This window comes from Pan paniscus, chromosome 2 (genome assembly GCF_029289425.2).
Source record: "Pan paniscus chromosome 2, NHGRI_mPanPan1-v2.0_pri, whole genome shotgun sequence".
Lineage (NCBI taxonomy): Eukaryota > Metazoa > Chordata > Mammalia > Primates > Hominidae > Pan > Pan paniscus.
In genome coordinates this window covers 124,957,108-124,968,205 of record NC_085926.1, presented here as the reverse complement: position 1 = coordinate 124,968,205, position 11,098 = coordinate 124,957,108, and the positions used below count along the sequence as shown (strand labels likewise).

The window sequence follows — 11,098 nt, the reverse complement described above, 5'->3', positions numbered from 1 at the left end:
AAACTTTGAAAATAGCTTAATCTAGTGCTATTTAAATGATCTCTCTTGTTTTCATAGTCTCTTGTGGGAAAATGGTAAGTTCTGGTCTCAGTTAAACTTCCTATCAGGATCTTTCTCCCTTTTCTTCCTTCTTCCCAAGATGACACTGGGGGCTAATGCAAAGCTCCCAGGTCTTCTCGGCAGTAGGGAAGGGGAGGTCAGCTCTGTGGGCCTGCTGTGGGAGTGCCTTAGCACACTCAGGGCCACCGTGTACAGCTGTGTGGGTTGTGCACTGCACAACTCCATGGGACGACATCAGCATAGACAAGAGTGTATTTGGTACTCCCTGGAGTTGTCTCTCCCCTCTGCTTCTCAGCCCTGAATGCCCCTGGCTTCTAGATGTGTGCTGGCTCTGCAGCCCTGCCCAGCAGCTTCCTCCTGACTCCAGGCCCTGCTGTTCTGGCAGGCTTCTCAGCACTTCTCTACCCCTTGAGGGGCCATAGGCAACTTCTGGGTCACTCACCCCTCCACAGGAGACAAGGGGTGCTGTCTCTTAGGGGAGAAAGCAGGCCTCTTCTTCACACCTGCCTTTCTCAGTCCCATCAGGAGAGCCGGGGCCTCCCTCACCGTGACTCTTGACCCTGCCAGATGTAGAGGGTTAACTGAGTTTCTTCCCATCAAAGCTTTGCTTTTGACAGATGAGGCAGCAGAAGGGTTGGGCGACCCCCATTCCCTCTGTCTCAATGGCCTGTGGCCAGGAGGAATGAGGGCTTCTTTGTCCCAGGTGGCATCCACCCTCCAGGAAACATGGGTTTAGAGGGCACGAAATCATCACACAGTTCCACCCCACCCTGCAGGGGAGGGCACTGGCCATTACAATTGTTCCTTCATTTTACAATGGATAAACCGAGGCTGAGAAAGAGACAGAGACTTGCTCCGAATCACAGGAGGCACAGGCCACAAGACAAGGATCCCTGGCCAGGCCTGCTCCTTCTGTTCTCATGGACTGATCATTTAAAAAGGAATTTGTGTCTTGAAAACTACTTTTTAAGGAATTTGTTTCACTAAGAGACAAGAGGACTTCTGGCTCTCTTTCTTGGACTTAAAACTGTTTTTGCACCCTCCCTCCAGCCTTTCAGGCTGGCAAATGCGCAAAGAATGACAGGAATGTCGCACACCTGCAGATGCCAAGTTGTCTGAGAAACCAGGCCCAGAGGAGGTGAGCCCCACTCAGAGCCCCACTGGGAGGGGTGGAAGCCACTGGGCAGGCTCAGCCACATGGAACAAAGGAGAAAAAGTGCTGGGGAGGGCATGGCAGGGGAAAGCGAATGCACAGGGCAGGCTGGGCCCAGCTCCGCTCACACCAGGCAGCGTCTGGGTGGTTGGTGAGAGCCTCAGGTAGGACCCCCCACCGCAGGCAGCATCTGGGGGAAGGAAGGCTGATCTGCAGAGGGAAATGCGTCAGGGTTCTCAGTAGCTGTAGATAGACAGACAGGTGATCGTTCTGAGTTGGCCTGTGGTTTCATGGAGGGTAAGTCCCGGGGCCTCCAGGGCGAGCGTGAGTGGAGCCGGGAGGCTGGCCGGCTTGGGACTCAGGAAGAGTCCACGTTTCAGTTTGAGTCTGACCCGTGTCTCAGCCCAAAAGCTGTCAGGCGGAAGGAATTCTCTTCCTCTGAGGAGGGTCAAGCTTTTGTTCTCTCCAGGCCCTCACCTGATGTAGGAGGCGTACCTGCGCTGGGGAGGGTGGTCTGGTTCACTCAGTCTCCACCCAAACGCTCATCGCATCCAGAAACGACCTCACAAGCACTAGGACAAGGCCTGGCCACGTATCTGGGCACCCAAGGCCCAGGCAAGTTGACACATCCAGTCACCAACACAGGGCACCCCAAAGGGATGGGGCAGCTGGAAGCCATACTCACCCAGGCCAGAGGGGCAGGGGGAGGAGGGGCTGTCACCGGCACAGGCCAGCACAAAGGAGGATGCCCACCCCAAGGGAGGGCCAGGGGAGCCGAGAACGGCTCCTCTCTCCCACCCAACCTCACTCCAGGCAGCCAGTGGAGGGGCCTGGGAAGTGGACTTTGCAAGGTCACATGTCCGCAGAGAGAGAAGGGTAGACCAGAGAAAGACCCCTGAGCCGGCAGGTAGAATGTAGCCCAGAGATCCGCGCACCAAGAACAGAGCCCCACCAGGGTCTTCAGCATCTCACTAGCACCTCGCCATTGATCAGAGGAAAGCCTTTACGTGAGCAACAGCTTTTTGCTAGAATTTAAGATTATTTTTACCTCTATTGTAGTTATTTGTACAGACCTCTTCTATTAGGAATGGTTCTGTCCCATTCACAGTAACCACTTAGTGCCATCAAATTTTCCATTTGAATAATTTCCTCTGGTCGAAAAAGGAAGAGTGTTTTCAGAGAAAAAGTCCAGGTAGACGGAAGACCTGGGTGCATGGAGTGAGAGATACCAAGGCGAGGGCATGCCAAGGCTGTGCCCCGAACTCCTGATCAGCCTGACTTCACCAGGGCCTCCTGGCAGGTGTGGCAGGGAGCACTGCCTGCTGGGAGATTGAACCTGCAACCCAGCAAGCAGGGATGGAGCCACTTGTCAAACACCACCCAAGCCCGCCGTGTCCAAGTCTTCAGACACATAACCTGGCTCTGCAATTAAAACGGCTGGAAAACAGAAGGGGAGCGCGGGGGATCCAAAGAGGAGAGACAGAAAACCAAGCGTAACAGGGGACCTTGTCCAAATCCAAGCAACCCCTCTGTGAAAATTCAGGTTGGAGATAGTTAAGGACATTGGAATATGCAAACATTCATTTTGTTAGTGTGATAATGACACAGTGGTTATATAAGGAGAAAATGTCTATCCATTAGAAAAAATACAAACAGTCTCATAAACAAAGGAAAGAGGTATTTGTCAAAGCTGGGCTTCAGGAACGTTCACCTGGGAGCAATGAGTTGTAAGGTGGAAACTGGAACCTGAGATTCTGAGCAGAGGCACAGATTCAGAGAGAGTTGGGGACATCCCTGGGCAGGGGCACAGCCGACAGGACCCGTGCTGTCTGGGATTCTGAACGTCCTGAGCTCCTTCTCCGTCCTGGCCCTGCCTGGGGTGGAGGCCATGGTGCTGGTCCTGGGGTAGCCCTGCTGCCTGTGACTGCAGCCCAGCGAGGGACAGGCCTGCCATAGACAGCATGTAGCAGGTCACCCAGGCGGGGCTGCTTGGTGGGGCAGGAGCTTCTGCGGGGTTGGGAGGGTTCCATATGGAGGTGGCTTTGCCAAGATGGGGAGCCCGTGATGGGGCATGGCAGGGAGATGAGAGGCTCTGCCCTGGACATTGTGAGCAGCAGCCAGAGATGCCAGCGTCCCTAGGGCAGTGAGCAAGGAGAGGCCGGGGCTGCAGGGAGTCTGGGGCACCAGCATCGCTGCAGCTGATGATGCGTGTCTCCTGCTTGAGGACAGTCTGTGGCATTCGCGTCCACACAGTGAAACTCAAACTCTTTTTTAAAAACTTTATTATTGATTTTAAATGTGGGAAAACACACGTAACATAAAATATAACATCTTAACTATTTGTAAGTGCGCAGCTCAGCGGCACTAGGAGCATTCCCATTGCTCTGCAGCTATCACCACCATCCGTCTTAGAACGTTCATCTTCTCCACTGAAGCTCTGTCCCCGTCCAACTCTTAACTCCCATCTCTCCTCCTGCAGCCTCTGGCGCCCACCATTCTATCTTCATCTCTATGACTGTGACTACCTAGGGACCTCTAGGGACCTCACAAAAGTGGAATCATACAGTATTTGCCTTTTTGTGCTTGGCTTGTTTCAAGTTCACCCATGTCATTGCATGCGTGAGAATTTCCTTCCTTTCAAAGGCTGAATGGGATTCCATTGTTTGGATGCACCACTTTTTGTCCATTCACCTGTCAATGGATGCTTGGGGTGCCTCCACCTTCTGGCTCTGTGAATAGTGCTGCTGTGAACGTGGGTGTGGAAGTGTCTCTGAGGCACTGCTCTCCATTCTTTTGTGTGTTCACCCAGAGGCGGGGTTGCTGGGTCACATGGTGATTCTATACTTAACTTTTCAGGAGCTGCCACACCTCGTCCACAGGAACTGTATGATTTTCCTTCCCCACCAGCAGTGGGGAGACCCTCCCCTCCACCTGCGCACTTCTCCACAATCTGCAAAACCCTGCTGTTCAAATGGACTAATCCCTCCTCTGGCATGTGGCCTGGGTCTACCAATCAGAGTACCTCATCCTTTAGGCCAGAATGACTGGTTCAAATAGCAAATCAAGACATTGCCCCAAACATTGGCCAATGAAATCCCTACCTGGATGTGCGTGATGACCAAGGGTGTCCTGTTTTCACCAGGACTGCTCAGCTGGTAGACCTAGAGCCTCTGGTGGTCATCGCTGCCCCCCACTTGGGAAGAGCTGGCCTGAGAATGAAGCCCTTACAGAGGACAGAGAAGGAGGACAGACTTCTCATGACCTCCAGGAGCCCCTGGATCCAGCCATGCCTGAGGTAGATGCACCCTTGGACTTTTTGATTTCAAGAGCCTGCTAGTTCCCTTTCTTGCTTCAGCCAGCTTAAGTTTCTATCATTTCTAATGCAGGGGGGCACCCAGCAGGGAACATGTGCTCAGGTGCTTCTCAGGGTGGTTTTAGCCGGATGCAGCAATGATGGCTGGAACGTCCATCTCTCAAACAGACCCCACGCTGGGGAGAGTGCGTGAGTCTCCCAGCCATGGGGGCAGACTCAAGGGGCTGACGGCATCTACAAGGCGGCTACAGGGGAAATGCTCCTGAGAACATGCTTTCCTCAAAGTTCCCGAGGCCCCAGGGCATCGCTCACTGCCAGCTGCTCACGCCCCTCTGCTCTGTGTCCAGACTCTGGGCATCAGGCCCTGGTGTTGTCCTCAAGGAGTCTCCAGCATGGAGACCACTAGAGGAGTGCTGCAGCATGAAGTAGAGAGTCTGAGTTTGAATCCTGGTCCCACCATGGGTAACTGTGTGTCCTTGAGGGTAGTGACTTTACCTCTCTGCTCCCAGGTTCTCCCCTCTACAATGGGGCTGGTCCTGGTACTGACTTGCAGCCCGGCAGCCTTGTATGCTGCAGAAACCACTCCCCAGCATCCGTGTCCCATTCCCCAAAGGTCTGTGGTGCACCTGCCTATGTGCCCAGTGCAGGCTGGCTGGAGGCTCTGCTCTAGGACTAGAGGCTCAGCCTGGATATGACCCAAGTCACTTCCACCGACAACTCCATGACTGTTGTCCTCAGAAAGAACACATCTGCCCCCAAAGCTCCACCATCAGGGCTGATGGCTCTCCAGGAAGGCCCCAAAGGGGTGCCACGGGCCACGGGCCCTGGGGATACCTGCAGGAGCCTCTTGGTCTCCAGCCTCCTCTGGCCTCGTCCCGCGACTGCCAGACGCGCGAATCAGAGCCCACCCTCCTCGCTCCCCAAGGCACAGCACCTCCTGCACCTCCCTGCACAGAGCTGACCTGGCCTCTTCCATTGCTCTGGACACAGGGAATGCTCTCTCCGATGTCACCTCAGCTGGCTCCTTGTTTCTCAAGCCTCGATTCCTCCATCCCTCCTCAGGCCTTCCCTGCCCACTTGGCCAGGTGGGCACCCTCCCATGCCACCAGTTTTCTTCAGGGCAAGACACCATCTATAGTCACTGTATCAGGTTTTAGCCTGGCCTGTTATTTTTTATTTCTGCTCAGAGCCTGTGTTTGTTCTTGAGCTGTGGCTGCTCTGGGATCCAGGTGGGAAGTCCGAAGTCACCTCTGGATCTGCTCTGGGTGGAGGGTGCCTCCATCCCACCCAGGCCCACAGGCTGGCCTCGCCCTTGCTCTGCAGCGAGCCCATCCAGGTGCCCTGCTCAGAGCCACCAGCATTAATAGCTGATGGTTTAATACCCTCAGGAGCCAGCGCACTCAAGCAGCAATCAGAAGGCCCCATCACCGCTGCTGTGTAATTGCGCCCGATCACTCGCACAGCGAGCGCTGATTGCGGCTCAGAGATGGCTCAGCTTCCAGGCTGATGGGCTGGAGCCCTTGGAGGCCTAATGAGGGTAATTGAGGATGGGCTGATTGTGCCGGAAAAAAGCTGAAGGGGACTGAGCCATGAGAACAGGCTGCGTCACACCCTAAACGGGACCACATTTGCTAAATTTGTTTCCGACACAATTTCGTGGTGATTACACTGATTTCTCTTGAGTTACTGAGCCTGGCACAGAGCTTGTGCTTGCAGCCCCACTGTCAAGATGCACCTGTTTGAGAGTGGGAGGTATTGTTGATGACTTATGGGCCACTGTCAGTCCTGCGAACGAGTTCATGGAGAGGCTGGTGGGAGACAGGTGGGAGCTTGGGGGCGGTGGGGAGGGCCTGGGGTCCCAAGGGCCTACGTTTGGGCGGGCTGCTGCTTACCACCATGTGGCTGGGACACATTGTGCAACCTCTGTGTGCCTCAATTCCTCAGCTGCAGGTGCAGCTGCCCCTAACCTCCCAGGGTTGCCGGGAAGTCCCAGTGAGTTCACTTACAGGCAGTGCTCAGACGGTCCAGGTTGGGGTCTGCCTGGAGGCGCAGCTGCAGAGCAGGTGCCCAGGGCCCTTGGGGATGTGTCACACCTGACCCTGCACCCACCCTCTGCGGCAGGAGCAGCCACCCCTGTTGAGCCATGGATGAAATGAGCCCAGGGACGGGGCCACTGACCAAAGCCATGCACTGGCAGAAGCTGCATCCACACCTCCATCATTAGTATCTGTACACATTTTCATGAGATGAAGCAGCATAGCCTGTCTCTGCTGGAAAGACCAACATTTCTCAAACCCGGTTCCTTGGCTGCGAGTCTGGGAAACACAATTCCAGCCTTGGCTACTGAAGGCAGGGGGCCCAGGACTGCAGCCTCAGCTCCCCCAGGCTGTCGCTCATGGGCCCCTCGGGGTCAGAATCTGATTTTAGTTAACAAGGCACCCAGGAATTCCTGCCTCACGGCATGGGCTGGAAGCCACTGCTCTGAGCTAGGGGTCACGGGAGAATCGCCTGGGAAGCATCTAAAAGTGACCACCGCTCAGACCCCTGAAGCTCCAAGGCTCCAGTGGGGGTCAGGCATTGGTGTTTTAGTCTCCGCCAAGGGCTCCAATGTGTCACCTGGGCTGAGCGCACCCAACTCACAGAGCGTGGCCATCTGTCCTGGGTGTGGCTGAGTCTCCCAGGGAGATATGCTTCCGCGTTTGGGATGTGGTTGCACTCCTGCGGCCGCCCCTGCTTCCCAGCAAGGAAAACCTGGAGCCAAGAGCTTTTAGCAAAAATGTTTAATCTCTCCTTAATGTGTGTGTTTATTTACAAGTACTAAATCTGAAGAACAGTAAAATAGGAAATAGCCGTATATGTACACATCTGAGGGCCGGGCCCACAGTCAGCGGTGCTGCTTCTGCAAAGAGCCCGGCTGAGGGTGCCCGCCCGGACCGTCCGAGGGATCGCTCTTCTTCTGGGAGGGGGTTCTGCGGTGTTAAAGGACAGCTAATTGTGGGCTTTGTCTTAAAAATATCTCTCTCTCTAAATATATCTATTCTAGCTGTGTAGCACCAACGTGAGCCACTGAATCCAGACAGGGAGAAAGCCAGAGCGGAGGCTCTCGGCAAGGCCGAGCCGGGATGGCACGCCGCTCCGGGCTCTCTCCCGGACTCGACGTTGCAGGTCGTGGGGCCCCCAGCCCCTCAGGCCAAGGGGCCGGTGGTCCTGGGGCTGGGGAGCACAGGGGAAGCTCGAGGTATATCAAGAGGCCAGGCTCCCAGGCCGAGGCGTGAGCTTTTCCAGCACTCCTGAGCCAGGCGCGGGGAGAGGGAGGACACGGAGCAGGGTAGGAGGTGCTGCAGGAAGCAAGTGGCGGCAGCAGCACGCCAGGTGGGTGCCAGTTTCACAGCACATGTGCCGCAGCCCTGGCTCCCTGAAGACACAGGGCCCATGGGAGCCGCTCACCGCTGCTGGGCACAGAACGGCCTCCAACTGCAGCTCCTACCAGGGCCTCCAGCCCCAGGCCAGAGCTCCCGGGTGCTGCACAGTTAGGAGCACAGTGGGAACCAGTGACAAGTAGGGACTGGGGCCTAACTCCAAGACCTGGCAGAGGGAGGTACGGAGTAGCTCGGAGACTGCTGTCCCAGTAGACAGCACAGGTAGTCGGCTTGATCCTTGCGCATGTAAACAGATACTGCTAAAGTGCTTGCGCCTAGACACAGCCATGTGCTCTGTGGTGGCCACGCCCCAGCCACACGCCCATGTGGGAACTGCTTCATGAGGCCTGTGGTGCACCCCCTTCATCACCACTGCCGTCCCCACCACCCGCCCATGCTACTCACATGGACAAGGGCAGCCTGGCAGGGCAGAGCAGGGCACAAGGCCTAAGGAGAGTGGGGGTTGGAACTGGATTCTGAAGGTGATGCAGGAGCCCCTACCTAACCCGTGAGGAACTGGAAGAACCAGGGACTTCAACCTGAAGCCAGCATCCAGGGAAGACTTTGGGGGAAACTGAGGTTCCCACCCCACCATAGCCAGGAAGCATCGGAAGGGAGGTGGAGACGCACCCAGGAACAGGAATCCCAGCCAATGCTAGGGTCTACTGAAAAAAACAGCCCAGCCACTGTAATATGGACTGGCCTCAGCTCTGGCCCCCAAGACTGCCCAGGGAGTAAGCCCACCCCCTCAGTGGGCTGGGGGCAGGGGCTGGCCCAGGCCTGAGCTGGGTGTGGCAGCAGCAGAAGGCCCCAGCCCTGGCACAGTGCCCACGGGGCCAAGGAGCTCCCTGAGTCAGCAGTCACTGACTCCACACCGACCCGCGTTCAGGGAAGAGGCGGGTCTCTGCGCCGTCATCTGGCTCACGCTGCTCAGGTGGGGCGGACTGCAAGACTGGCACACCCCATGGGGCCGAGTGCTCTCCTTGGGCCTGGCCGAGGACATGGGGCTGAGTCTGGCCACAGTTAGCTGTCCCTTAATGTCCATGGGATCTTCGGTACCATCAAAAAAGTGACCTTGAAAAGGGGATGGACCGCTTGTTTGCTTTTACAAGTGACTGATTAATTAAAAAACATAAAAAAGGGTCTAACAACCTCTAGTATTCAACACTTGCAGTTTTAAAAAGATCAACTCAGACTAAACGCTAGCACAATCATGCATGCCCCGTGGTGCCGCGGCACCCCAGAGGCTCTCAGGGTCGGCAGGAAGTCCTTTCCTTGTCATGTCAAACCAAAACAGCGGCCCGCAGGTCGGGGGGCACAGGCTTCAGGGCTGCTCCACTCCAGGGAGGCTCCGGCCACTTTCTCCACAACCATTTGGCATTGCTTTCCCACTGCCTTCATTTTCTTGTTCAAATCGTCTTTAAAATTCTTCTTCAGTTAACTGTACAGTACCCCACTGGGGCTGGAGCCTGAGGCTAGAGCCACATATATATATATGCATATATATACATGTACAGCTTTCTTTTAAGAATGCAATCTCTCTTGCTGAGGGCAAGGGTGGACACCGCTGGCCTCCAGTCCCTCTGGTCACTGCCCGTCACTCATGGCCCAGATAGATCCAGGCCACTGCGGGCCAGAGGAGCCCTGCCACAGACCTCAAGGCCCAAGCAGAGTGCAGCAGAATTTTTTCCCCTAAAAACAAAAACAGTCCCCAGATGTCCCACTGCTCTGGAGGGGCCAGGACACTGCTGAGATGCCACACTGGAAGCCGCTGGGGCAGGGACAGAGAGAGTGGAGAGAGAGGAGTGCTAAGGGGCCGCCCTCAGGGGCTCCAGGGCGGGGAGCTCAGCCTACCCTTGAAGACAGCTGCCAGGGCAGCCTGTGTAGGACGCGGAGGGGAATAAATAACGGGAACGTGCTCTCTGTGACCCGGGGCCCCTGGCCCAGTGGCTCCCAGAGGCACAGCCCTGAGGACGGAGAGGGGCTGCCCGGTCTGTCTGGAAGCCACCCAGGAGTCTGAGCAGCCTGGCCCACAGCCCCTCCATAGGAGGGAGCAGGGCCTCTCTGGGGCGAGGTGGATGTGGTGCTCCGGCCTCGGCCGCGCAGAGCACGCGGTGAATCTGAGGATGGCAGCGGTGCAGCGGGCATGGGTGCTGGAGGTGGGAGTCGGTGGCAACGGGCCCAGACCGACTTGAGCTCCTCTTGCCCGGCTACGGGCTTTTTGCCTCTTTCTCCAGCTGCCAACCGGGCCCCGGGACCCTCAGACTCTGCCGCCTGGGGGCAGCTTGGAAAGCCGGGAATGCTGACACCCCCAGCCTCTTGTCCTGGTCTCAAGGGGACAGCCCAAGCTGGCTACCCCTCCCCCTGGAGGGCCCTGGCCTCACCCCTCAGCCCCTCAGAGGTCAGCCCTTCTCCCATGAAGGCCACTGGGCAGCTCTTGCCAGGCAATGAAGGTCCTTGGCCAGCCTGAGCACCCAGTGCTGTCCCAGCCCCTGAGCAAGCAGCTGTGTGCGCAGCTGTGGTGTGGCAGGTACCATCACCTCCACACAGGAAGAGCCAGGACCTGACCGGGCGAGGCAGGGGAGGGAGGGCCGGGCAGTCGCTGCACCGCGGCGGCCCGAGCACCACCGGACACTCCACACGCATGCGGCGAGGGCTGTCCCGGTCCCTGCTCGGCCGTCCTCACGCTGCATCATGCTGGATGATCACAGCTGGGGCTCAGCTGCTCAGGGCCATCGTGTCCACCACCTGCTCCAGCTTGCTCCGCAGCCGCTGCCGCCGCGCCTGCTCGTCCTTCTCCAGGGCTGCCAGGATCTGCAGGGCCAGGAGAACTGTCAGCATGCTGGGCCACCAGCCTCCATGCACTCAGCAGGCCCAGGGCGGATGCCTCCAGAGTAGGTGCCAGAGGTTCAACCCCATCTATCCCTGGCCAAAGGACCTTGGTTGTGAGCCTGGACCCTCCAGGACCCCAATATGGAGAATGAGCCCTGCCCCTGTCATCATCCTACCCTCACCCCCTAAAACAGCAGGCTCTGATCCCTTGGCTGCCTGGCCATGCTGCTGACATGTCCCCACCCAGTCCTCACACCCTGGGGTTTCTGTGCCCCTTTAAAGCAGAGCTCCCCAGAGAGCCTCAGCTCCCCTTTCCCTGGT

General features: G+C 57.0%; 1 protein-coding gene across 2 annotated transcripts in view; it reads right to left on the bottom strand.

Moving 5' to 3' along the window:
* Positions 1-7,291: 7,291 nt before the first annotated feature.
* The window catches only part of PLXNA1 (plexin A1), a 54,275-nt gene continuing 50,468 nt past the window's right edge, over positions 7,292-11,098 (bottom strand). For both annotated transcript variants that reach the window (XM_034957294.4, XM_055110387.2), the window contains exon 32: positions 7,292-10,759. In XM_034957294.4, coding sequence (XP_034813185.2) covers positions 10,664-10,759 — 96 coding nt within the window. In that variant the 3' untranslated portion in view covers positions 7,292-10,663. The remainder of the gene's footprint in view (positions 10,760-11,098) is intronic.